This window comes from Coturnix japonica, chromosome 2 (assembly GCF_054131305.1).
Source record: "Coturnix japonica strain WE chromosome 2, WE-NBRP24, whole genome shotgun sequence".
NCBI classification, from domain to species: domain Eukaryota; kingdom Metazoa; phylum Chordata; class Aves; order Galliformes; family Phasianidae; genus Coturnix; species Coturnix japonica.
Genome location: NC_140664.1, coordinates 124028512 through 124052905, shown reverse-complemented (window position 1 = coordinate 124052905; position 24394 = coordinate 124028512). Strand labels below are relative to the sequence as shown.

General features: G+C 39.2%; 1 protein-coding gene across 36 annotated transcripts in view; it reads right to left on the bottom strand.

Annotated features, from left to right (window-relative positions):
• KIAA1217 (KIAA1217 ortholog) overlaps positions 1 to 24394 on the bottom strand; it is a 325153-nt gene that overhangs the window by 94652 nt on the left and 206107 nt on the right. For 16 of the 36 annotated variants that reach the window (XM_015853276.3, XM_015853279.3, XM_015853271.3 and 13 more), the window contains one exon: positions 2365 to 2445. The exons of 19 other annotated variants lie outside the window; for them this stretch is intronic. In XM_015853276.3, the coding sequence (XP_015708762.2) occupies positions 2365 to 2445 (81 nt within the window). Of the gene's footprint in view, positions 1 to 2364; positions 2446 to 24394 lie in introns of those variants that run through there. One more of the 36 variants, XM_015853280.2, reaches the window with a different exon arrangement.

The window sequence follows — 24394 nt, the reverse complement described above, 5'->3', positions numbered from 1 at the left end:
CAGACTGAAATAAGGCAACATGCTGTGGCATCTCTTTTGAATACATGAAATATCAAAACAAGAAGCCCAAGCCAACCCGAGTAATCCACGTTGCACTATAGAAATATTTCTGAGAATGTTTTTATCCAAGTCCAAGACTGTTCTTTTTTTTTCCTTATTATCAACGTCAGTATGAGATTTTAAGGTGGAAATTACAATAAAACGATAGATATAATCTATCAATAGAAACAATCGTCCATTGACAATAAGCAAAAATTACACTGAATGAAAGAAATCACAGTCACACAGCTCTGCTGTATTCTAACGCCCGGTGACACAGAGTATTTATTTACACGTGAGAGCTCAACTCAACAAGTGATGGATCACCTCACCACTTCCCTCTGCAAAACCTTCCCTTGCCCCATCTATTCTGCTTACAGCAGAACTTACCCCCCTTCATAGTCTCTGTCTCATTCTTGCATCATAGCCTCAGCTCATTACTACCTTAAGTAAGTCACCCATAAATTCATGCCTGGGCATCAACATCTGTCTTAATTAAAATCTTACTGCAACTTCAGTTGGAAGCTATTTCTCTTTTCCCTCCTAAAAACTCCACTGTGAAGCACCCACAAAACAGAATCATCCCTTGTTCCAGGAGGGAGATGGCTGTGTCTCACTTATCAGCTGCAGGTGACTTCTACCTACACAGCCCCCAGAACTGTCATGAGAAATCCAAAGGTTAAAAGGGATGATTTAAACAAAAGCGGTCATTATGCTGATTAAAGGGGAAAGATCCTTACATGCTTAAAACCACATGCAAAAAGGAAGAAAGGAAAAAATAATAAATAAATAAAAAAGAATAAATAGCAGATGCCTAGATGTACCTAGGGAATAGTGTGTTCTGATTCAAGAAAACGATTACCTACCCAGCCCTTTTCTCCCACACATGTGCCTAAGGAAAACAGGAGGAGGGTCTGTTTTTGTGGTGTCTGCTTCCCAAAGCACAGGAACACAATGCAGGTTCCAGCCCACAGCTGCTCTGGAAAAACCTGTTTTTCTGATTTCTAAAAGCAAACGAGGAGATCTTCATTAACACTTTATTTCAAAAATAACCGGGTGAGGGGGGAAGGAAAAAAGAATCCCTCACCACTGATGCTGGTAAGTGGGAGGGAGGTCGGTGAGTGGGACGGGGCTGCAGGAGGGGTGCTGTGCCAGAGCGGAGCTTCACATCCTCTTTGCCCACTTGTCAATGTGTCCTTCTGCTCCTTCCTCCCTCGGCACAACTGAGAGAAGCCTCCCTGCTCTCCACACCCTGCCACTCCCATCTTCCCCCTGGTCAGCATTTTTATTGGTGCATTGAAATTCTCCAAGTGGAAACAAAATCAGCAGGGAAGCAAATAAGCTGCGTGCTCCCAGGCCTCCTTCCTTATTGGCAGCACGTGTTTGCTTAGTGTTCTCATCAGGAAAAAAAACCATGCAGGAGCACCTTTCAAAATGTATCTAAAAGGTGAGTGTGTGTTCACTGCAAGGCTAGAAAAAATTTGTAGCAGATACCTGTGTAAGAAGTCACACAGAAATGGAAGAGGAGCTCAACAGGTAGAAAGATGTGACAGAGGTGATTTCAGAGTTGCAAGAGACTCAAACAAAAACTCCTAAGAGCTGTGGCCTCCTCAGCCAGCCCGCCTTACATTGTAATGCAAGATACAGAGAAACACTTCCGAATCTGCATGACAGCAAGGGCTGACTATAGACAAGGAAAGTACAACCCCAAGATGCGGAAGCATATGTAAAACAACATTAGCATATTCTACATTGGGGCTCTTTTAAATGTTAATTTATATTTCAGTTGGTCCCTCTATACTGCTCTCCAGCCTTTATCCCACTTGGGTATCCAGCCAGTGTTAACCTTCAACTTAAATTCTCATAAAAAGATCAATTTGCAAGTTGAGAACTAAGCTTTTTAGCACATCAAATACAGAAATATTTACTTCTGCATCCACAGATCTGACCTCAACTTTTCAGAAACTTTACTTTTGTAATAAATACATACATAAAATTAGAATTGGGTCAGCTGATAGGGATCTGATTTGACTAAGACCTGCCACTGAATTTGGTGGGTTTCAAAACATCTATCTGAAATAAGAGTGTAGACTTTGTATCTATCATGCCATTAAAGGAAAAGTCAGAATTAAAAAATCATCAAAGGATGCACATGCATCACACTCCCATATGCAATTAATCTATATGAATGTACCACTTTCAGAGGGAAAAAGCATGCAGATCTGTATTTATTTGAGAGCGCTAGTTGTGATGCAAACCACACATAGTTAAAAGGTAACAAAACTCAATCCACAGCAGAGTGCAGAAAAAAAATAAAGTACTAACTCTCTGAGAGGATTCAATTTTCATCAAGTACCTTTGAATGTCAAGTTCTGAATGAAGGGAGACCAACATGCACTGCAAAACCTGTGGATCAAAGAGAGAAAAGAAGGGGAGGGGGAGAGATAATTGTTAACAGGAAAGGGAAAAGGAGAACAACAGAATTAAAAGAGAATAACCTCTACATACTGAAGGTATATTGAGAGAAGAGAAGAGAAGAGAAGAGAAGAGAAGAGAAGAGAAGAGAAGAGAAGAGAAGAGAAGAGAAGAGAAGAGAAGAGAAGAGAAGAGAAGAAGAATAAAGGAAAGGCATATGTGTTAGGGAACAACACGTTCTCTCAATGCTTAATATGCAATACTCTCAGAACCTGTTTCTGGACTCAATTCAAATATGGTACATGTGGTGGTAAGTCAAAGAGACTGAGAATGCTTTTCCTAATAAAAAAGTTAATGGCAGAGAGTTTAGCTACACAGATTCAAAAATATATCTAGCAACTGTATCTGACAAGAAATTGTAAAATATGCATTCTTCCAAAGAAATGATACAATTCTTGGCCAGAGTCAGCAGCAGTCATTGTACTACAGAGTGGGTTTCTCACTTACCACAGCACAATTTAGCAATATTACATTACTCTTGATTAACCCAACTTAAAAAAGAATAAAAGGTAAACTATGGTATGAACTAAGAAGCGTTCTCCAATTATGTCTCTCTTAAGTATTCTACATCTGATCTTAAAGAGCACAGACTGTAAAGATGTGCTAAATGGGTTTAAAAGCAAAACAAACAAAAAACCAAAACAAAACAAAACCAAAAAACAACAACCTCAAATCAACAAATATTCTCCAAATACATGAATGAGATGCAAGCTGGAGGGCAAATTGCCCACTGATGCTTGAGACCTTACAGGCGGAAGTCCTATATTCTGCTTAGACTCCATTTGCCTGCAGGGTGGAGGAGATTGCATATAGTGCTCTGAACAACTGTCTCCAAGCACTGGATTCCCCTCAGCCAGCACCATGCTCCCATCAGCTACTGTCCTACTACAACATGTAACTATTTGCACTGGACAAAGGAGTGCCACTGCACTGATAAACAAGGGCATCATTGTTAAAGAACTTTACTTAGCAAGTAACTATAATGCCAACATGATTAAGAGAGCAATTCAAAGAATCTCTTGAGTTTTACACATCCAGGGAATATGAGCATATGAGTGTTGATTGTGGGGACAAGATAAGCGACATTCAAGTACATATACTCAAATTTTTCATGATTTGCCATTGGATAGTTTGGAAGGGCAGTACTGTTCTATTTCAACAGAACAATAGATCATTGTTCTCCCTGTGATAAACGCATCATTTACAATTGTTCAAGTAAAATGTGATTTTTACAAATATGCCATTTATGCAAACACAGTACAAATTAAATGTAGCCTTCCGGCAACAACTGGATAAATTCCAGTTCCAAATCACAAAGACAAAACAGTCCGTTGCTAATGGTTTTTCATGCATTTATAATTGGTACATTTATAATTATAATTTATAATCTCTGGAATTTCCTACTCCCAAAAGAAAGTAGGAAATGTGGGACCCCATCCCTAATCCAGGGAAAATATTACTCTTTCCCCACCTCTTACAACAATGCATTTATTTTAATTCTAAAGCGAATAGTTTGATGAAGATTCATAGTTAAAATACATGAAACTGGTCTGCCTAGGTCTAGAAGTCACTCTCTCCTTTTACCAGAGTCATTCTAAAATCATACGGTGCTGCATACGATGCAGGATTAAGAATTAGCAATCTCTGAATAAACACTTTCTGGCAGGAAAAAATGAATTACACCCAAACACAGAATGATACCAGCAGTGCAGCAGAACATCAACCTCTGCACCAAGAGGCAAAAGAGACCTCCTTGATGCTATACAGCCAACTTTGGATCACCTAAAGAAGATCCAAACATGCTCACATGGGTGAAATATAATCAAGTCCAATGCTGCAACCCACATAAAGACCTTATTATGAATGAAATTTGATGATAGTTGGGTCTGACTCCAAACCTGAAGCATGGCCTCATTTGGAACTTTCCATAATATTTCTTAACTTCCTATGTTCCTTTCCAAATTTGACACCACATCGATGCCTTCATCAGCAGTCTGATGACCTCAAGGGTGTTCAAAGAGCAAAGAGGGAAAACAGTAAACATCTATTTCTTCCTCTGCTTCTAGATTGTAGAGGAGTTTGTATTTATTTTTTTTTCCCAACAACTGTGGGCATGCCTGTGGATATATATAGCACACAGTGATGGGAAATGAACTCAAGAAGAACTTAGCAACTTCCACATGCAGCAAGGGCTGCAATCTCTGCATCCCAGGGACAGGCTCCTGTGACAAGTCCCATCTCCAGCTTCCCTTGGTGACTCCATCAATGCACCTCAGAGATGCGAGGCATCAGAGAGAATAACCTATACAAGGGGAAAAACAGGACATGGAAGCAAATTTCACAGAAGATTAACAAACCTTGGATGGGACTCAAGAATTAAAGAGCTGTACAGCACTGAACACTCAGCTAATGTGCTCTGAGCAACCTCTGGTGGCCAATAGGAAGGATCCTGCACCTCCTACTAAACTGAGTCATGCAGGACCTTCTATCCCAGACATGAGAGCAGATCCTCAGCTGGTTTGAATGAACCACACTTGACCAGCTTCACCAGCGTGAGGTGAGTTCAAGTGAACTGGACAATGGCAGGGGTTTTAGCTGTCTGTCACCAAAGGCCCTCAGAACAGAGGTTGCTGCTCTGTTAATATAAAATAAACACAAGTGGTACCAACTCTTGTCAATGTTGGGCTAACATGAAAGAAACCAATAAATACAGGCAAGTAGAAAGTTGATATGGAGAAAATTGTCAATAGAGCTTAAGTAATTTCTTCTGAAAATGTTAAAGGCCAAGGAGAAGAGCAAAAGATTTAGCTTGAGACACCACATCCAGCTAATGAATGTTTGCACAGATTCACTAACAGTAGGTGCAAGCAGGATGGAATGCTACATGAAGAAAAAGTTATTTCAGGAGTCAATATCTGCTGTAATGAGAAAAGTACCATGGAGAAAGGAAACAGCTGCCAAACATGTTGCTTTTGAACTTCAAACCTAAATAGAGTGAGCCGTTGCCCTGGGAAAAGGTGTAGAAAGCTAAGAGTCATCAGAGGAAAGCAAAGATGCCAGGAATGCGGGGAATGTCATCAAACTGAGCCCTAAGAAATGTCTGGTGAACACTGCTGTAAGGTAGTTCTCAAAGGGTTAGCATGCAGTAACTGAGGGAGGACAAGGATTAATATCTTGAGGCTGACTGACCGTGCTGGTCATTATTCCAGGCCCTTCAAAACAAAGGTGAATGAACAGTATCCCTGCCTTGTGAGATCTGCTTGCTAAGCAGATCAAAGGAAAGTATTCACCACTTTAAGCAGGATCAGGCCTGTTGAACACTGAAACATTAAGTCTCCAAAGGAAAAAGCAGATGCTTGAGACACTCGTGTTGATGATTTAGTAGGAGACATCTGTCCCCCTGAGTCAGCCTGAAATAATGTCACAGAATGGTGTTGGGAGCGCAGTGTGCTCCCACAGCAGGAATGCAGCCCTGCAATTCTTGCTGACAGTGCTGATACAATTCAAAGTGCCTTTCATTGAGGTACTGGCAGTGCTGCAAAAGTGGACAAACTGGGGAGAATGCTTGGCTGCTGCTTTTTTTTTTTTTTTCTTTCTTTTTTTCTTTCTTTTTCAGTGTGTGTAATAGTCCCTTGATTTATGTTCCTGATGGATTTCAAAAAGGTAGTTTTTACAAAGGAAGAATACATTAAACGCACTACATTTATCATGGGTCGCTCAGAAAGATGACATAGCTGACAGGATGAGAAGTGGCTAAAATCAGAGACGTGCACAGAGGTTTGGTATGAAGTAAAGTCAGGTTAGCCAGGACATTACAGTGCCAATTAGTGTTTCCTAGGCTTACATCTCTGGGTGATCCTGCAGAGACATGCAATCAGATGATGCTGGAGATAAATGATAAAGCACAACAGGCTAGAGAATAGTATGTAGATGATGATACATGACAAAATGAGATGCTGACTCAGAGGTCCTCTTAAGCAGCTTGAGAATGAGGAAAGGAAATGAGGATCAGCTGCTTATTTCCTATGCACAATGGTTCTGTAGGGAAGATACAAGAAAGTGATACTGTTCAACAGTTATGGGTTGGGAAAACATCAGGGTGGTAACTCAGTTGATTCAGGCCACAGGCATTCTTCTGTCAGAACTTTTAAGTGCACAGATATCTGTCAAAAAGGGGAAAGGGTGAAGTCTTTTATCACATGAAAAGACAATTACAGGGTTAACAACAAGCAACCTGCAGGAAACAGGTATGCAACTGCTGAAAAAGTGGAGATGGCCAGAAGGGTCCAAAAAGGAAGCAGAGAAACAAAAAGACCAGTCAAATGTAAACAGAAAATGCAGTCAGAGGGAGGAGAACAAAGCAAAAGGGCCACAGGAAATGGTAGGACTTCTTGTGTTTCAGGATTTACTATTTTTAGCAGGCTCTAAATCTACAGCATCCCTCATACTTCTTTGGCTCTCACTCATTGAACATTATGGCTGAAAATGACGTTTATTACCTTGGCAAACTGTATTTTTGAAAATTCCTAAAAAACAAAAAAAGTGAAAAAGAATCTCCTCTCTGTTGTTAGTTTTCTCAGTAAAGAAAATATTGTGTCACAGCCATTAATCCCAGCAAGATCTGAAGGGAAATAACCAACCTTAAAGTAAGGGTTAGATTAGACATTTTAAATCACAAAGAAGCAGGGGCTGCTCCAAAAGTAATGCCTCCTGTTTTCTTTACATTGGATCATATCAGTGGCAGATGTTGATGGTATGGCAGTAGAGGTTGAACCTTCCTACCAATATTCCATTACATTTTGTTGCCATGTGACAGATGGCAGCAGAGGGGCAGTCGGATGTGTATGAAGCAAAGGCGTGGACAAAATGGCACCCACTGATGTTCACTGATGATTGTTGAAGCTTTATGGAGACCAAACAGTGGATATGAGCACAGCGAGGTGGTGGGTGCAGCATTTCAGCTGTGGCAACTGTGATGTGAAAGACAAGCCATGTTCCAGGTGGCCATGCACAGCTGTTACACCACAAAAGGGAAAGCGTCTCAAGCAGCTCATCCACACTAATTATGACCAGGGAACTGTGTACAGAGCTGAGTATCAGTTTCAATGCACTGGAAATGATAGTGGCAATACTGGAATATTGCAAAGTTTGCACCAGGTGGGTCCCACAAATGCTCACAAAGAAAGAAGATCATTTGCAAGTTTGTCAGGACCTATTGAACCAATGCAAGGCTGACTGTGGTGGTTTCCAGGACCACATCATTCCTGGTGATGAGATGTGGCATCACCACTATAGGCAGTCCGTGGAGAGGCAAGATGTAAATTTCTCATTTAAGAATAAATTCAAGATGCAGCCCTCAGTGGTCAAAATGATGTGTACGGTCTTTTGGGATAGGGAAGAAGTGATCCATCTGGATTTCCTGAAATATGGACAAACATCAACTCTGATCACTACATCACAATGCTGCCTAACTGAACACTCAAACTTCCAGAGTCAGGCCAGACAACAAGACTGCCTTTCTCTTACAACACAGTAATGTCCGGTCCAACACCAGTTTGAAGACAGTGGAGCACATTACCAGTCTTGGCTGGACTGTCCTATCACACCTACTGTATTGTCTGGGTTTTGTGCTTCCTAAATACCATCCATTTGGGCTGATTTTCCTAGTAATGATGACATCTTTATATCAGCTGTGAAACAGTGGGTCACCTCTGAGGGTGCAGATTTTTATATGTGCAGCATGCAGTCTCTTGTTCGTTGCTGGTAAAAATGTATAGCTAATGGTGGTGACTGTTGAAAAATGGTGTTTTGTAGTGGAGAATTTGCTCCATCAAATAATAACGTTGTGCTTTTTGTATCTGTTGTAATTTCCATGGAAATAAATAGAAGTAATTACTTTTAGAGCCATCTATGTATCATAGCTGAAGTATCTGGCAGTTTAAACATGGATTCAGACACTAAACTTTTCTAAGTTAAATGGCAAGAATATTCTCTACAATTCTTATTGTAACTGCTTCACTTTTAGTAACTGCGTCAATTAAACATACTATTTTTGTTTCCAACAGTCTGTCTCCCCTATTACTCATTCCCTTCTCCCTATCACTATCATCTCTTCTTGGAATCACAATACATCAGTGAAGATAAACAACAAAAAATGATTATAAATCTCTATAAGAGAATTAAGAAAGAACTGATGACCTAAGAACAAAAATAAAGCATGAGCTGTCTCCAGAATTCTGAAAAGAAGGAAAGAATAATAGAAAAAGTATGATGTTTAAAGAATACTGGTTTTTCTTTTTCTCACTTTTCTGTGGCATTTTCCTCTCAACTTCATTTGAACTCACTGATGCGGTTATTCATACAACAATCACCATGAAAAAGCACAGTATGGTGAATGCAATGACAACTGGTGGTCTACAGAGTAAAACATCTTCTGAAATGCAGAGAAGTGCATTGCCTTGTCTTCTTCCATTGCTCAGACTGAATGGTAATGTTTCTTTTATGAGTTCTTTCTTTTTAAACTTCATTTTGGCTTTCACTGTTGATTAAATGTACCTGATTTTCTAGGCAGTAATCAATTCTTCCAATTAAACCTTATAAAAGCTACTCAAACTAATCAAAGTTGCAGGAGTTGCTCTTCCCTTCTCACCCAAAAGAAGAAGATATAGAAGAGCATGATAAAAATCGTGGCTTTACACAAATTATGTTCCATCTTTCTCCTTTATAAGACACAACAACATCAGGTTTTTTAACAACTAAATTATGGCTACTGCAGGTATCTGCCAACAACTACAATTTAACTACTGACCTTGAAATTTTAAGCAAGAGCTTGTGAATTATAATACCTACCCGCATCATGATGTTACAAAACTATACCCAGTACACTGCATCTGAGATCATACGGAAAGCCAGAAACTACTTCATTTATGTGCTTCAATAGACCTAAGCTCTTTTAAGCTCTTTTAAGTGGAGAAGTAACTTGGAGAACACTCATCAAGGGTGATCTTGGTAAGATGAATCAATGCAGAACTGTAGTGGCAAAACTATTCACTGTCAGGTGTTCTTTTATTAATTAGTTCGAATATACTAAAGCACTCCCCAAAAACTTTCACCAACCATAATTCCCTTGACTACAGAGAAATGGGTCAATTGTTCTGCTTACGTACTGTATGTTATTCACAGCAGCAATCTTCCAAAGTTGCTATAATTGAATCCCACACTCCAAAATTCCAAATCCTTTTCAGTTTAAGCAGGTCTGGAAAGATGTTCAGTCTCAGCTTTCCACGGCCTGAGAGCTACCAAGCTTTGGTTCCCATTTCAGTCCTTAGTAAAACCACATTTCCTGCCCTTGGCCCATCGTGTAAAACAGTTCACAACACCGATCAACCTTACAAGATTTCAGAAATAATTAACTCATGAGCAGTTTCCAGCACACTGGGAAGGAAGGGAAAAAACTTCTAAGGAAGGGAAAACCTTCCTTAGAAAAGTATCACATTTATATACCACATTAAGTTTGTTCTTAACCTCTTCTAAGGGTCATGGATCCTCAGCACAGTAGTAAGGTTCTATTAGATTTTTTCTTCGAACACCTAAAATTTTGGACATCAAATATAAACAACCTGCCTGTCTTGAATTTATTAACTTCCACCTCTTTTTTAAACACTCAGCTGTCATCTACACAATTACAGGGGAGATATAAGTACAGAAATGCCTTTGTGAAGCATATACCAGCTTATACTTGAATAGCATATAGAATAATTAGAGTGTAATCCAGCTAAATAAGTCAGTCTTATCACCTCATAATATCAGCTACCTCATATCAGTGAGATAAATAACAAGTATGTATAATTCTATATATAAACAATGATTTATGCAAGGGCCTAAGTAAATCCTGGTTTTAATACAATCAGATATCACTGCTATGACAGAAGGGACTAATTAATGCCAGCCAACATTTGTTTATGGAAAATTATCTTGACATCGCAATTGTAAAATGACACTCTACATTTATATTGATAAAGAAACTTAAATATTAATTTCAGATTCAGATTTATATAGAGAGAGACAAATTCCCATATTGTATGTCATTCCCACCGCAATGTTTCATTACATATTGCAAAAAATACTTCTCAGAATTAGCCACTCACATTTAAGGGATACAACAAAAAAACAATAATAAACAAACCACAATGTCAGCTCATTCATCAGAAATGTCAGTTCAAATCTATCCCATTTGGAAACAATACATGAATGCTACTGGCTTTGCAGGAATTGCAGAACAGGCTATAGAGCTCGAGTTGGATTTCAAGAGTTGACGTCATTATTGTTCACAAGCCAACACAGGGCTTTAAAACTGAAAAGAATCTACAGCATATAAAAAGGTTTCCAACTTGTAAGGGGTCTAGGCCCCACGCCAGTGGATAATAATTTGCAATACAGTTTAGGGTTTTTTGGAGAAAAAAGTGGGGGAGGGAATACAATATGCTCATGTAGAAAGGAATGTGCAATTCCATACCCTCAAGTCCTAAGAAGAGAAATGGCTTTCTAAAATCTTTTGTATTGTTTGTGTCTTCTCTTCAGATGCTTAAGCCTTTCTCAAGCTGGGATCCTTACTTTTTAATATCTTTGTTCACTGAAAATCTTTCTTTATAATTACAACTGTCAGCATCACTCACAATTGAAAAATTATCAAAAATAAAGTAAACCTAAGAGATAGATAATAGGTATAGCTCATGGATGCCTGAGGGACATGTAGTGAAAACAATGTACGTTTTCATTTCTGTAATGTTTTCTCATAGCTTATTTACTTTTTTGTACATATATATTAGTATATATACGCACACACATCCTTATCGGCCAGACAGTGAAACACACATTCTTTTTTTCCAAACACCAAGACCTCATGTTCTCTGATGCAACTGAGAGATCAAACATGTAAATGTGCATTGTGGAAGTGCATTTTTTTTCCTAAAAGGATTACCTTCTTATTTGCAGCTTGCATCAATTCTGATTGAGAGGAATTATGATTCTGAGATACTACTGCTACTACTACACTGCATACTAGACTAGATACAACAGTACAATATAGCCCTACTACACTACTCTACTTGTCTTTCACAACATAAAGTAAGGGTGGTATGCCACTGGCACAGGTTGCCCAGAGAGGTGGCAGAAGCCCCATGCTTAGAGACACTTGAGGTCAGGCTGGATGAGGCTCTGAGCAACTGACCTAGTGTGGACATCCCTGTTTGCTGCCAGGGAGCTGGACTATGTGACTTCTGAGGTCCCTTCCAACTCAAACAATTCTATGATTCTATGAACTTCTAAATTTTTAAAAATCTTAGAAGCTCTGGGCAATGTAATTTGAAACTGAAGAGAGGAATATAATAAGCATATTCTGAGCAACTGAAGAGGGAATACTTAAATCATTATGAAGACAGTGAAACATTGCAGACTTCTATTCACACTGACTGTGTTACCCTAATATCCAATGAACCCTCTTAAACGAATCTCCACTGTCAGTCATTTTCTTTAGTTATTGAAATTCTCAGAAGCATAATTATTTTTCCATTTCTAAAAATCAAACAGAAACCCCAATCTATGAAGGTGTAAGAGAGAGCATTCTATGAAAGCGGATGTTAAAGGAGTTCACTGAAGGTTAGGTAGCATTAGAAAGCCAAGGGGAAAGAAAAAATCTAGTGGATGATTATACCTGCTTCCACATGGATTGACTGTGCTTTCTGTTCTGCTTATCTCGGGGACTTAAAAAGTGGCTACTGATTTTGATAGCATCCAATAAGGCAATAAGTCACACAATGCTGCTGAAAGAGATACGTTTATGTTCAATTCTCCAGGAGGAACACTGAATTCTAAAAAGAACTAATCATTTGATTATTTCAGGAGCTAATAATAAATAATTTCATGTTACATATATATCCCTGATAGAGCTCTAATAGGAGAAGACAGCAAAGCACAGCAAAAATAGCCAGTAGCAACAATATTTAATTGTCTATTCTAATTCAATGATGTAATTTAAGAAATGTATTATTCAGTGTAACCCTCTGGGATGTGAATGGATGGACTACTTGTTGTTGTTAAAAGTGACCACTTAGATTCTTTCTTAATATCCAATATCTTTTTTTATAAAATTCACTTAAATCTATTTGTCTGAAAAAGGGGAAGCTTTTAGGAAAATTCTCATGGAGAAATTTTAGGTTAGGAATACGATTGATGTGACTGTTTTTAATGAATGGTTCAAAGCTATAAAAATTATTTCTTCACTAAAAAGATACACCATTCTTTAAAAAATGACTAAAAAGGGTAGACAGAGCTTCCCAGCAGTACTTAAAACAACTAAGGCAATTTTTGCATAGGAGGAAAACTGATACTGTTCTATCAAGAGCAATGAAAGAAAGGCATACAACTAAATAATATGGAGAAAGAAAAGCAAGTGAAGAACATCCAAAAAAGTGTTTCTAAATTAGCTATATACTCTTTTGCTTCTTTTTTTTTTTTTCCTGAAAATCAAATTAAAATGAAGGAGATAGTTTTCACCCCCAAAACATCTGATATCCTTAAAAGTATTTTGCAGACATTACACTCTCACATCACAAACTCCTTCAACCTCACTAACAGAGCCTGCATGTCTTGTTTACATGGGACATTTAATGGAAACTTGGAAGAAAATGTTCTCTGAAAGTGTGCAACTTTAAACTCCCTTTATGCCTTAGTAAATATTAGGCAGACAATGACAATGTACAGTCCAGAATGGGTCCTTGTTAGATAGCATTTAAAATAGAACAAAACCCCCATAACAGTACTTACCCTTTGAAAGATCTCCTCTGGAAGTAGATAGATAGTGGATTATTAAAGCCAGCAACACCAGCTGCTGTATTTACTGTGTTTGAACTGAGAAAGATGTGTTACAAACATGGTCCAAGTAGCAGGCAACAAGTTTGCGTACTCCTGCTGTTTTGTCAAATAAGCAAACAAACAAAGCCCTACCAACTGCTAACCTTCACAAGGTGAAACAACCACTTCCCAGATGAGCCTCCAAACTCCGGACCACACATCAGGAGATGGGATACGCCTGATTTCAGCTGCAGAGATGTTGAAAGCAAGTAGCTGCCAGCCACTTTGAACATCCTCAGCCGCTAAAAGCTGTGGTCATAAAACCCATCTTGTGGCTCTGATAAGCTAAGGTAGCTGCGGGGCTCTCCCAAATTGCTCCATGCTGGGCACTCTGTAGGAGGCCACCAGCAGTGAAGGATCTATGGAACACAGGTCCTGAAAGCACCCTTCACCTGCTTTCATTGGATTCGTCTATACAGCAACACATCATTAAGCCTGTGTGTTCACTGCAACAAGGGAAATCAGCAAGGAACAGTTTTTTCCAGATCTCCAAACACTTGACTCATATCAAAACAGGGCAGATCATTAGGAGAAGCAAGGAGCTCTACTCCACTGCATACCGCTCTTTCACTTCAGGCCCCTGTGATGGCATTGCATCAACTGTACTTGTGTGCACTGCACACATCAAACATTGCAAGTGCTGATATGGAAAATAAACAGAAATATATGGAATAGAGGTAACTTCTAATTTACACGCAGGAAATCATTTGTATGTTATGAATCACATCTCTCCCTTAGAGTGACATCAAACCCTTCAAGAGCAATAGCTCAGAACAGCTGATCCAGACCATACTTACCCTTCACACGGATCTTATAAACTGTCTGATATTTTTTGAGTGTTTTTAATATTTTCTTTTCTGAATAAAATAGTATCTTAATAGTGCAATCACAATATATTATAGCACTGGATAAATTCACTTTCAGATAAGATAAAGTCCATCTTCTCTGTGGTCATACACTGTTCCATTAAAACTGAGGGCAGCACAAAGAAGGGAAAAACAAAGCATCCAACTCGACAGTTTCTGCAGTAACACTCTAAACATAAAAGTCTTTATGGTAGACATGGAATAGCAAGATCCAACAGGGCAACTCTTTCTTGGAGCAACATAACTTACAGGGACAATTTTCTTTGACAGAAAGAGTTATTCCACTTCTTCATCATGGGAAATGAAATAGCAATAAAAGTTAACTGATAAAGACCTGCAGAAAATGTTATGCAGATTGCTGCAAGTACAGTCACAACCTACCACCTCAAAGTGCTGCATTCCTAATGCCTGAATCTGCTATTTCACAACGTCCTGTACCTTAACAGCAAAACACAATTCCAAACTGTATCTTTCCATTCTGCGTGTATACACTCTGGATCAGGCTTAATTCATTAGAGGTAAGAAAATGCCTAGAGGCAATTTAGATTTCCTCTGTCCATTGAAATACAGAAGCTTCACAAGAACCCTTTTACTAGTGTGCTGTTGGGAAGAAAAAAAAAAGGTATGAGGGATAAAATCCTTTGAGAGCTCCTTACAGTTGAAAATTGGCCAATTCAAAGAATAATTTCTAAAGCAACAGACCGTGCTTTATCTCTTTTCCAATTACTATTTTCTTGTTAATAAATATGACCTCCAGAACAAGTACCACAGCATTCTTATGGCACTGTGGTTGCAAAGAAAGGCATTTTAGTAAACTTACTGCAAAAGAAATGCATTTCAGCACTAAAGTCTAAAATGTTGCCAACTATGTTTCAGGCTATCATTCCATTTCTTGATTTTCTTATGTTAACTGGAATGCTTCAGAAAAGCACACAAAAAAAATGCTTTCTGTGAAGGACACATTTTGCTGGAAGGAAGAAGTCAGCTATTCATATAGTTGAATTCAGTGGCACAAAGCTTATGTAAAACATAAAGCAGTAACATTATATTTCTGTGAACTGCAAACAAAGGCTTGGAACTCTGCAAATAAGTAGCTTTAACAACCTGGCTTCTAAAACAAAAATCCTCCAAAATGTCAGCCTGCTGTTAACTATCAATTATTAGTTTGATGCCCCAGGAAATAAAAGAAAGAATGTGGACAATTACCAGTCTTTACTTTGAATTTTCAGTGGCCATTTTGAGGTCTCTCATGAACATGCTTTTATTTACTTGCTAAATACAGCACACAGTTCCCATTACACTATTTAAGGTTGAGCTGCAACTGTTTGCTTTACCCAGGACTAAACAAGACAGGTCCAACCTGCCAGTAAGTATTCAGATCTTAGCAGAGAAAAAAAGCTGCTTACTATTTACTAAACTGAGAATGAGCTATAAACAACAATGTTGGTGAGCTCAGAGACATATTTTGGCTCTTGAATATTTTCAAGCAGCCTAATTCTGCTGGCCTAACTCAGTTTGGGCTGTGATTAAGTCTTCTGTAACTCTCTCTGAATTTCTAGCACTGAAAACAAACAAACAAAAACAAACTCAGGGCGCTCTCAAGAAACGAGCCAACTACCATCAAGTAGGTGGAGGCACAGCTGAGAGTATCAGATGCTTAGGGGATTTCTTCTGTATATTTTGTCTTCACAATTTTCTATCTGCATTTTCATCATCATTACTTTCAATCTGCTCCCTGTATTTTTAAGTCCATGTTTTACCTACATAAAAGTAAAACCGTTTCATGAATCTGGTGGCTGTCCATTCCCATATCGTATGTTGATTGTCCTAAGGACTATTGCAATGAGAGCAGAGGTTGCCAAAGAAAGCAGATGGCACTCAGCATGCAAAACTGTCCATAATTTCAAAGTAAAGTAGTATTTTCTTCAAGGATTCACATTTGCTAGTAATTGATACCCCAAAGCTATCTGTTGCACTGAGACTATTCAATATCCAATGCACAATCCTTGACAACGTTTGGTTACTACTCTGATGGCACCTGGTGCATCACAGGAACACAGGCATTTGGGAGTGTGAAGATGCACTTAAAGACTTTATACCTAGTGCCGAATGCACACAGGGCAACATACAGTAAAGACACAGGAGTGACGGATCTCAGACAGTGCTTCCTGGAAGGCCCTATAAAATGTGTTAGGGAAGAGCAACTGTGTTTGACTCTCTCTTCCACAACAACCTGGTAATGAAGCTTAGAAGGTGCAGGATAGATGAGTGAACAGTCAGCTGGGTTGAGAACAGGCTGACTGGCAGAGCTCCAAGGGTTCTGATCAATGGCACAAACTCTAGTTGGAGATCTTTAACTGGTGGTGTTCACCAGGGGTTAGCGCTGGGTATGGTCTTGTTCAACATCTTCATCAATGAACTTGATAATGGGAAGTTGGGAGGATTGGCTGACACACCAAAAGTCTGTGCTGACTGCCATTCAGCAAGACCTGGACAGGGTGTAGAGCTGGGCAGAGAAGAAACTGATGCAGTTAAACAAGAGCACGTATAGAGTCCTACACCTGGGGAGAAATAACTGCATGCATCAGTACAAGGTAGGGGCTAACCTGCTGGAAAAGAACTCTGCAGAGAAGGACCTGGGGGTCCTAGTGGATAACAGGCAGGTCATGAGCAGCAGTGTGCCCTTTGTGGCTGAGAAGGCCAATAGTATCCTGTAATAGTATTTTATAGCATTAAAAAGAGCGTGGCCAGCAGGTTGAGGGAGGTGATCCTCTTCCTTTACACTGCCCTGATGAGGCCACATCATGAGCGCTGTGTCCAGTTCTGGGCTCCTCCATACAAAAATTTCCTAGAAAGAGGCCACTGGTGCACCACAAAGATGATGAAGGGGCCTGGAGCATTTCCTGTACTTGTGAGAGACTTGGGGTTGTTCAGCCTGGAGAAGAGAAGGTTGAGAAAGGGTCCCATCACTGTTTATAAACATCAAAAGCATGGGAGTCAAGTTGATCAAGATGGCCTCTTTTTGGTGTCAAGCTCAATCTCTTGAGGTCCCTTCCAACTCCTACAATTCTGTGATTTGTAAAATTGTCAGCAGATGAGAAGCGGCTGCAGAACACTGTTACTAACACTGCTGAGATACGCGCTCCAGACCTTTAACACATTTGAAATTATCCTGCACTGTGTCCCTCAAATGGTCTGAAACCTTCCATGTTTATACAGAACCAGATACTCCTTCAGGCAAAGAGAGTGCTCCACATTTCAAAGAGAAGTCACATACCAAAAAATTATTCATTTGGAACCATAGTGAAAGTTCAGGCATGTTACTGAGCAGATTTCTCTAAAGGCTCTAGTGATCTAATCAGGATGACTTAATTGCATTCGGCTTTGAAACCCAAGTACGGCGCCCAAAAAGGAGAGGGCTGTAAGTACAGTAGCAGCTTCCAGCTGTAATAGGAACTGTGTGAAAAGGATCCACAAGGACCAAAGATAACTCCAGTTGGCATAACAAGATCATCTGGAACTGCAAGCACAAACAGTATGCCTATTTTTGGAAGTCTGCTTGATCTATTGCATGTGTGGGGATGTGAACACCTTCTGAGAGACAGAAGATGGTGAGATTATAAGCATTTGCACAACAATTTGTTTAAAAGCTCAGAAACCTCATGAATAATAAGCTAGGGTAACCTTTCTGTAATTGCTTTCTTCCCACAGTATAAAAATGCACAATTTGAAAACAGTCATCACTGCTGTCTTTCCCTCTGTGCTCTCTCTTCCCTGATATGAACCTGACAATTACATTGCAGCTGCACTCCAAAGGAAGACCCAAACACAGCCTCTCAGAGCTCACTTTGTATATCCATGAACAAAAAGAAATATGAAGTCCAGTGGTACAGATGGCCCCTTGCACTGTTTGAATTTGAAGGCTTTAACATTTCTAGTCCATGACTCTATCTTTGGAAATTTTTCATCACCCGGTATGACATAAGAGCAGATGAGCTATTATACCACAAAGCCCTGTCATACATTTTTTCTTGTAAAGAAAGTGTGTAAGTGCACGTGCATACATGTTCAGTTAATAGATCCAGTACCTGTTTGCTGGCTCATTAAAATATATATAGAAATAATTAAATTACTAAAAGAATACAAAAATACTGAGAGAACACAAACCTATAAAACCTCAGTCCTAAAACTGGAAGGGCTGTTTCTGACTCCCTAGATGCCAAATGCTTTGAATTCACACACATGTGGTGCACAGTGACATGTGAGATGTTATCTACAGAGGGTCTACACAGATCTATCAGCTCAGTGCTTTGCCGCACCTATACACAGAACACCATACCAAGCAGAGTGTATAATGATGGGTGATTGTATTAATATCAATACTCAGCTTTTACATAGCTCTTGAGCATCATCTCTAATTTTAATTTGACAGGCTCTCACTTGAGCTTTATATCTTAGTTTCTTCACTACAACCATCAACTAGAAACATTTGAAAAACATTTCCCTAGAAAAATAAAATACTAACAGATGAAAGTTGCTTGACCAAAGCAAGATCAGCCTGTTGACAGATATTCAGTCTGTCTGGTGTTGAACTCAGCCACGTAAGATGGATCATTAAGCATAAATCTATATCAGAGTTCATAATGATCGCTACCTCAATGCAGAGTGGGTCAAGTACTATCTTTTCTAAGCCATTCAAGAAAAAATAATGAACCGTGGAGATAAAAGAACTGATGGAAGTTTCTGAATAGAACTTTCTGCTGCTGATCAACATTTGAAAATCATTCCCAGCTGTTAAATCTGAATTCTTAATTGTACACAAGAGGTTGAGGAGAAAATAATCAGCAGATGCAGCTACAGTTTGTTCTATCTATGATTATCCATTCTATAGATGATTTACGGTTTCAACCATTTTTGGAGAGACAGGCACCAAATTTATTCTTCCAATACTGCTTTCTGTGCACAAGTGCTTAATTATAGGCTCTCTCACATTTTCTGTGGAATAATTCTTGAGCGCAGAATGCTCTGGTACAATTCCTGGAGCTTATGCTCTCGGAGGAGAGAAATAAAAGCAGGAACTTATTAGGGTGGCAATTCCAGAATGCTGTAAGCTCAGACTCACCCACTTGCTGGGCTGTTCTGTCACCTGCCACTTGCTTTGCCCACAGTCTCAAGCAAACCACACCATTAAAAATAAACCCAAATACAAAATGGCAACAGAAAAGAGGCTAGGGGGGCAAATGCAGCAGTTTGGGTTCCTTCTTGTTTTTTCTATCACCTCACATATCCATCCCCATCTTGCAGGTCTCAGACAGATCTATAAAATTACACTCCCAATGTGCTTCAACATGTCGGCTGAGGGAAGTGAGGTAAAAAGGAATTCAAGTCTGAACACTTCTCCATTCACAGCCTTTAATCACCACATCTTCCAAGTACGTTAACCTGAATGCTAGGAATAACAGGATGCTTCCAGGTGTGCCAAAGCACACTGGGGTTTCCTCCTGTCTGGTGGAGTCTGCATGCAGCTACCCAGGTTGACGTGATGGACTTTCACAAACATGCTAACAATTTATAGTTTTGGTCTATCACACTTTCATGTCAGAGGCGAGAAAAATGGATATTTCAGCCAGTAAATTGTGTTGCTCCGTAACACAGAAGCCATTACAATATGGATGAGATCTGGAATCTATTAGAAGACATAATGGAAAATAAAAGCTAAACACATAAATAACTCATCCACTTGGAATTTCTTTTAAAAATATTGAAAGACATTAGACGCAACCAAGATTAAGTGTTTGTAAAATATATTTCTTAAAGACATCTTTTTTTTCACTGAGGCATATGAGAACAAAGCAGTATCTAAAACCTCAACAAAGAGAAGCTTTATTACTTCTGCCTAGAAATTTAGGCTCCGGCCTTAATTCACTTTGTTCCTCGTGGCTGTGGTTGGAAACAAGCAGTTTACTTGGCATGCACTTTATCTACTTTGGCAAAATATTCAGAGAGGGCTAAAGATGCCCAGAAACTGCAAAACTGAACCTTTCAGATCCAGAGGTTAAACATTTCAAGGATGCACTGAATATACAATGGTCTGTGGGAGTTCCTCCTCAATGACCAAATATTATGTATTATTCAAGACAAGGTCTCTTTAAAACAGATGGGTCAGTGGTATGGAAATGGTTCTGCACAGACTGAAAATTTTTGACCACTAACCATAAACATCCAATGAAAATTAGTTCCAGCCCATTCTACTTTATGTGGGAGAACTTACATTTCATAAAACACTTTAAAAAAATGCTTTTCTTGTTAAATTATTCTAATGGTCACTTAGATATCTTTTGGAAGCTATTGGAATGAGAAACGTACATATACATCAATTATATATTTATACTATGGCACTGATTCAATTAAACTTTTAGTGATGTGTATTCGCTGAAATAGCTACATATGGGCAGCAGATGAAGCAAACTAAAATTATTTTTTAAGTTAAAATCCAAACTTAGAAAGCTTATATGCATTATCATATTTTGTGTTTTATTATATATTATCTATATATAACATCATCTGTTAAAAATAGCTTTATTCTTCTGTGAAGTGTGGGGTATTTCTCTGATCAGATATACAATCTACAAGCACAAAGCTAAGACAGAATTCTATAGGACTATTTAAATAACTATAGTACATAAGCTTCCCCACAGGCACTTTGTTTATAATAATTTACAGTTTTAACATTTCCAGACTACACAAAGGTGGTGGGTTAACCAGCATAGCTCTGCATTTCAGACTTTTAAAATAAACACAGCACAATGACACTGTAGTGTGGCATTTACTAGGAGCATGAAAGGGCCACACAGCGAGCAGCGTCCCCTTCTGCCGATGCTAGGGCCACGTTTGAAAAGATGCCCTACAACAACTCGTAATTATACTCCAAAAAAAAACTAGAGAAATAGGAGACCTATGATCATGGATTGTGCTCTTCAGCTTCTACCAACTCCAGCTGGAAGAACAACCTTTGTTTCCAGCCAGACCCTCCATGGGAGACTGGAACAGGAAGACAGGAAGGGGTGATCCAAGGGCTTGTAATCCAGTGTGGGCTATGTGGAAGAGGCTGCAGTCAGAGGAACAACCTGAGCAGAGTGGGGAACATCAACAAATGGTCCTTTGCCACAGTATTCATTCTGAAATTCTCTGTGGATACTGAGGGGAGCAGGATGCGGAGCACAGCACATGTGACAAGGACAGCATGTTCCTCAGGAGATGCACAGGATTAAGCAAGTCCCATGAGGCCCTCAGCAACCACGTGCTCCACCATAAAAATCAAAAGATGCTTTAGTAGACTTGACAGGACTTCTAAAGCCTGAAGAGCATCTATCGAGCAGGGTCTGCCAGCTCTCAGACCATTCCCAGTGGGTGCACTGAAGTGCTGTGCTAGAGCACAGCAGGCTGCACTGAGCAGGGGCTGCTAAGCCAAAGGGGTGCCAGGACGGAGCCATGGGAGCTTAAACAGCCACTGGGAACAAACTCATAAGCACATGCTTGGAAGTCGTCTTCTGCTGATGTTTGATCTTATTTTTCACAAGGGAAAAATAACGATCGCTTCACAACCTTAACTAACAGTTGCTCTATAAATAATAAGATAAAAGGATATACAGCAGCAAGCGCTTCAACATTTGTTTCATAAGCTAATAGTGAGGAAATGGAGAATGATGAAAACAGAAGGCCTGGACAGCAGCAGTATTATCCTGCTCCTCAGGCCAAGGAATGCAGGCCTGAAGTGTGATGCAATTCATGCTGCCTCGGTCCTTTTCATGCTCTGGTAGAGCTACTGAGTTGCACAGCAATTTTCTGAAAGCAAGTGTGACCCCGCAGATTAAGAAACACTTTCAGGATAACATTGTGATGAAGGGACACTGAAAATAAAACATTATTCTGCTGAGCAGGACAAGAAGGATGAACTGATCACAGATTGTGGAGTCAGTAAAACTAGGTTGGGTACAGCTGTAATTATACTCTGACCATGATGAACTTGTGACTCAGTTTCTCCACTTCAAAGGAAAATAACACATCCCCGCTCTATAAGGATTTTGAAGGACAGTACCTCTCTATAGATATTAAAAATCTTCAGAAAATAATAAATGTTAGCAGCTTTGCTTAGTAACATAAAGAGCTCATAAATAAGCTGAATAAAGACTAAATAAATTGATTTTTTTTTTTCCCATCTTGCAGTTAAGTTCAGACAATTTGGGAAAACTTTGACAGTTCTGCCATTGATAAAAGGCAGTATTTAAAGCAATGTTTTTTAAAAAATTCAACTAACAAAACAATGTGAGTTGCAAGAGCTGATATTTGTTGGTGGTACATGTCTTTGTTACTTATTACTAGCTTTGCCGTGGCGTTAAAAGAAGTTATAATAGAAAGAGTAAAGGAAACAGTGGCTTGCAACCTTTTAACTAAGCTGCTCAGCAAAAGAAATGGAGGGAAGTCAAATAAAAACATTGTGCTTTTCAAGAAAGCAATGGAACTTGACTAACAGCTTTCATTAATGTAAAAGTTGCATAGTGCACAGAACACAGTCGCAAAGAAAGCAAGAAAATACATGGGCGCAGAAGGTTGCCGAGTCACTTGCCTATTGACTAATATTTCCTTTTTGAGATTGAGATGAGAGGATTTCTTTGACAAAAAGCTAATGTGTGGGACCAGCTCAGCCTTCTTTACTGGTATCAGGGCACAACTCTTCTGGCTGAATTTGGCTTCACTGGGAACTGATGATACAGTGAAACAGGATTAAATAAAAGCTCAGAATGTGTGCATTTTCCTCTTCAGTTTACAGAAAGTAAGAATCTCCCTCACCAGTTGGGCTCAGCAGCTTTCTACTGCAAAATCAGGCCCTGCATGGGTTTGGATCAGGTTTTGTGATGCAAGATCATAATGTCTAATCTTAATGAAAATGTCAAAGTGAAGCTAAACAGTTATTTTCTTTGCATTTGCATCATGCCAACAAGCCTCTGTGCAAACAGTACTAGAGAAGAGCTAAAGCTTGGATTTATTAGAAACTGGTCAGGGAGAATTTGGTTTGATCATCAGCGCCTGAAAATTATCTATGTTTTAACTGTTCTGGCTGAAAAACGAAGTTATCTTACTTCTATTCCTATGGCTCTGTAACTAACAGAAAAATCCTTAGATCTTTTCCCATGTGATATCCTGGCAAAAAGATGCGGCAACACGCAAATATGTAATTAAACTAAATGCCACTCAGCCGGACACACTAATTGTTCATCCAAGCTCTGCTTTAGTATCGAAACCAGAAGAAAAAAGGACATATGTGTAGAGATTCACTTTTATTTATTTATTTGTATCTTTCTAGACATCTATAGAAAGGAAAATTAAACTTCTGTGCATTACTCTGGTAAGACACCATTGGTTTCAATGAATAGGACTTAGGAAGTCCAACTGAGGTCATGTCTGACATAGTTTTCCCTAGCTGACTATGCTGCATGAAAAAGTGATGGAGAAACGACAGAGTTCACACTGATAGGTCAAAAATGATGACCGAATAAGCACTACAGCTCACAGATATTTGTATCCACAGCACATACTGCATTTAATTGGTCTAGTAACACGCCTCGCCTTCAGTTTTATGAGCTTTCAGTATTGCTCTACAACTGCCACAATAAGAACGTCAAATCTCCAAGCATCCCAGCTCTTGTAATCCTGCCAACAACAGTACTGCTTAACTCCAGATAAATCAATATCTAATTGCCACAAATATATGTTCGTTATTATCACCACTGGCAGTTAGCGGTCCTATCTCCACCTATGTAACAGACAGCTAAAAGCACAGACATGAGAAACCCTGGAGCTGACTCAGCTGTTCTAGGAACTGAACACAGAAATTTCCAAATCACTGTACGTCCCGCCTGCTGGGTTCCTGCTGAGATGATGAAGGGAGTGAAAATGTTAGAAAATTCTGTGTTTCATCTCATCCGTTACTAACAAGCCAAAACAACTCTATCTGAGTTTTGAAACTCTGTGTAACTTGAGGAATTTCTTTTTACAGTCCCCTAAAAATATTCCAGTGGCAGCTCACATAAGCTGAAGCATCA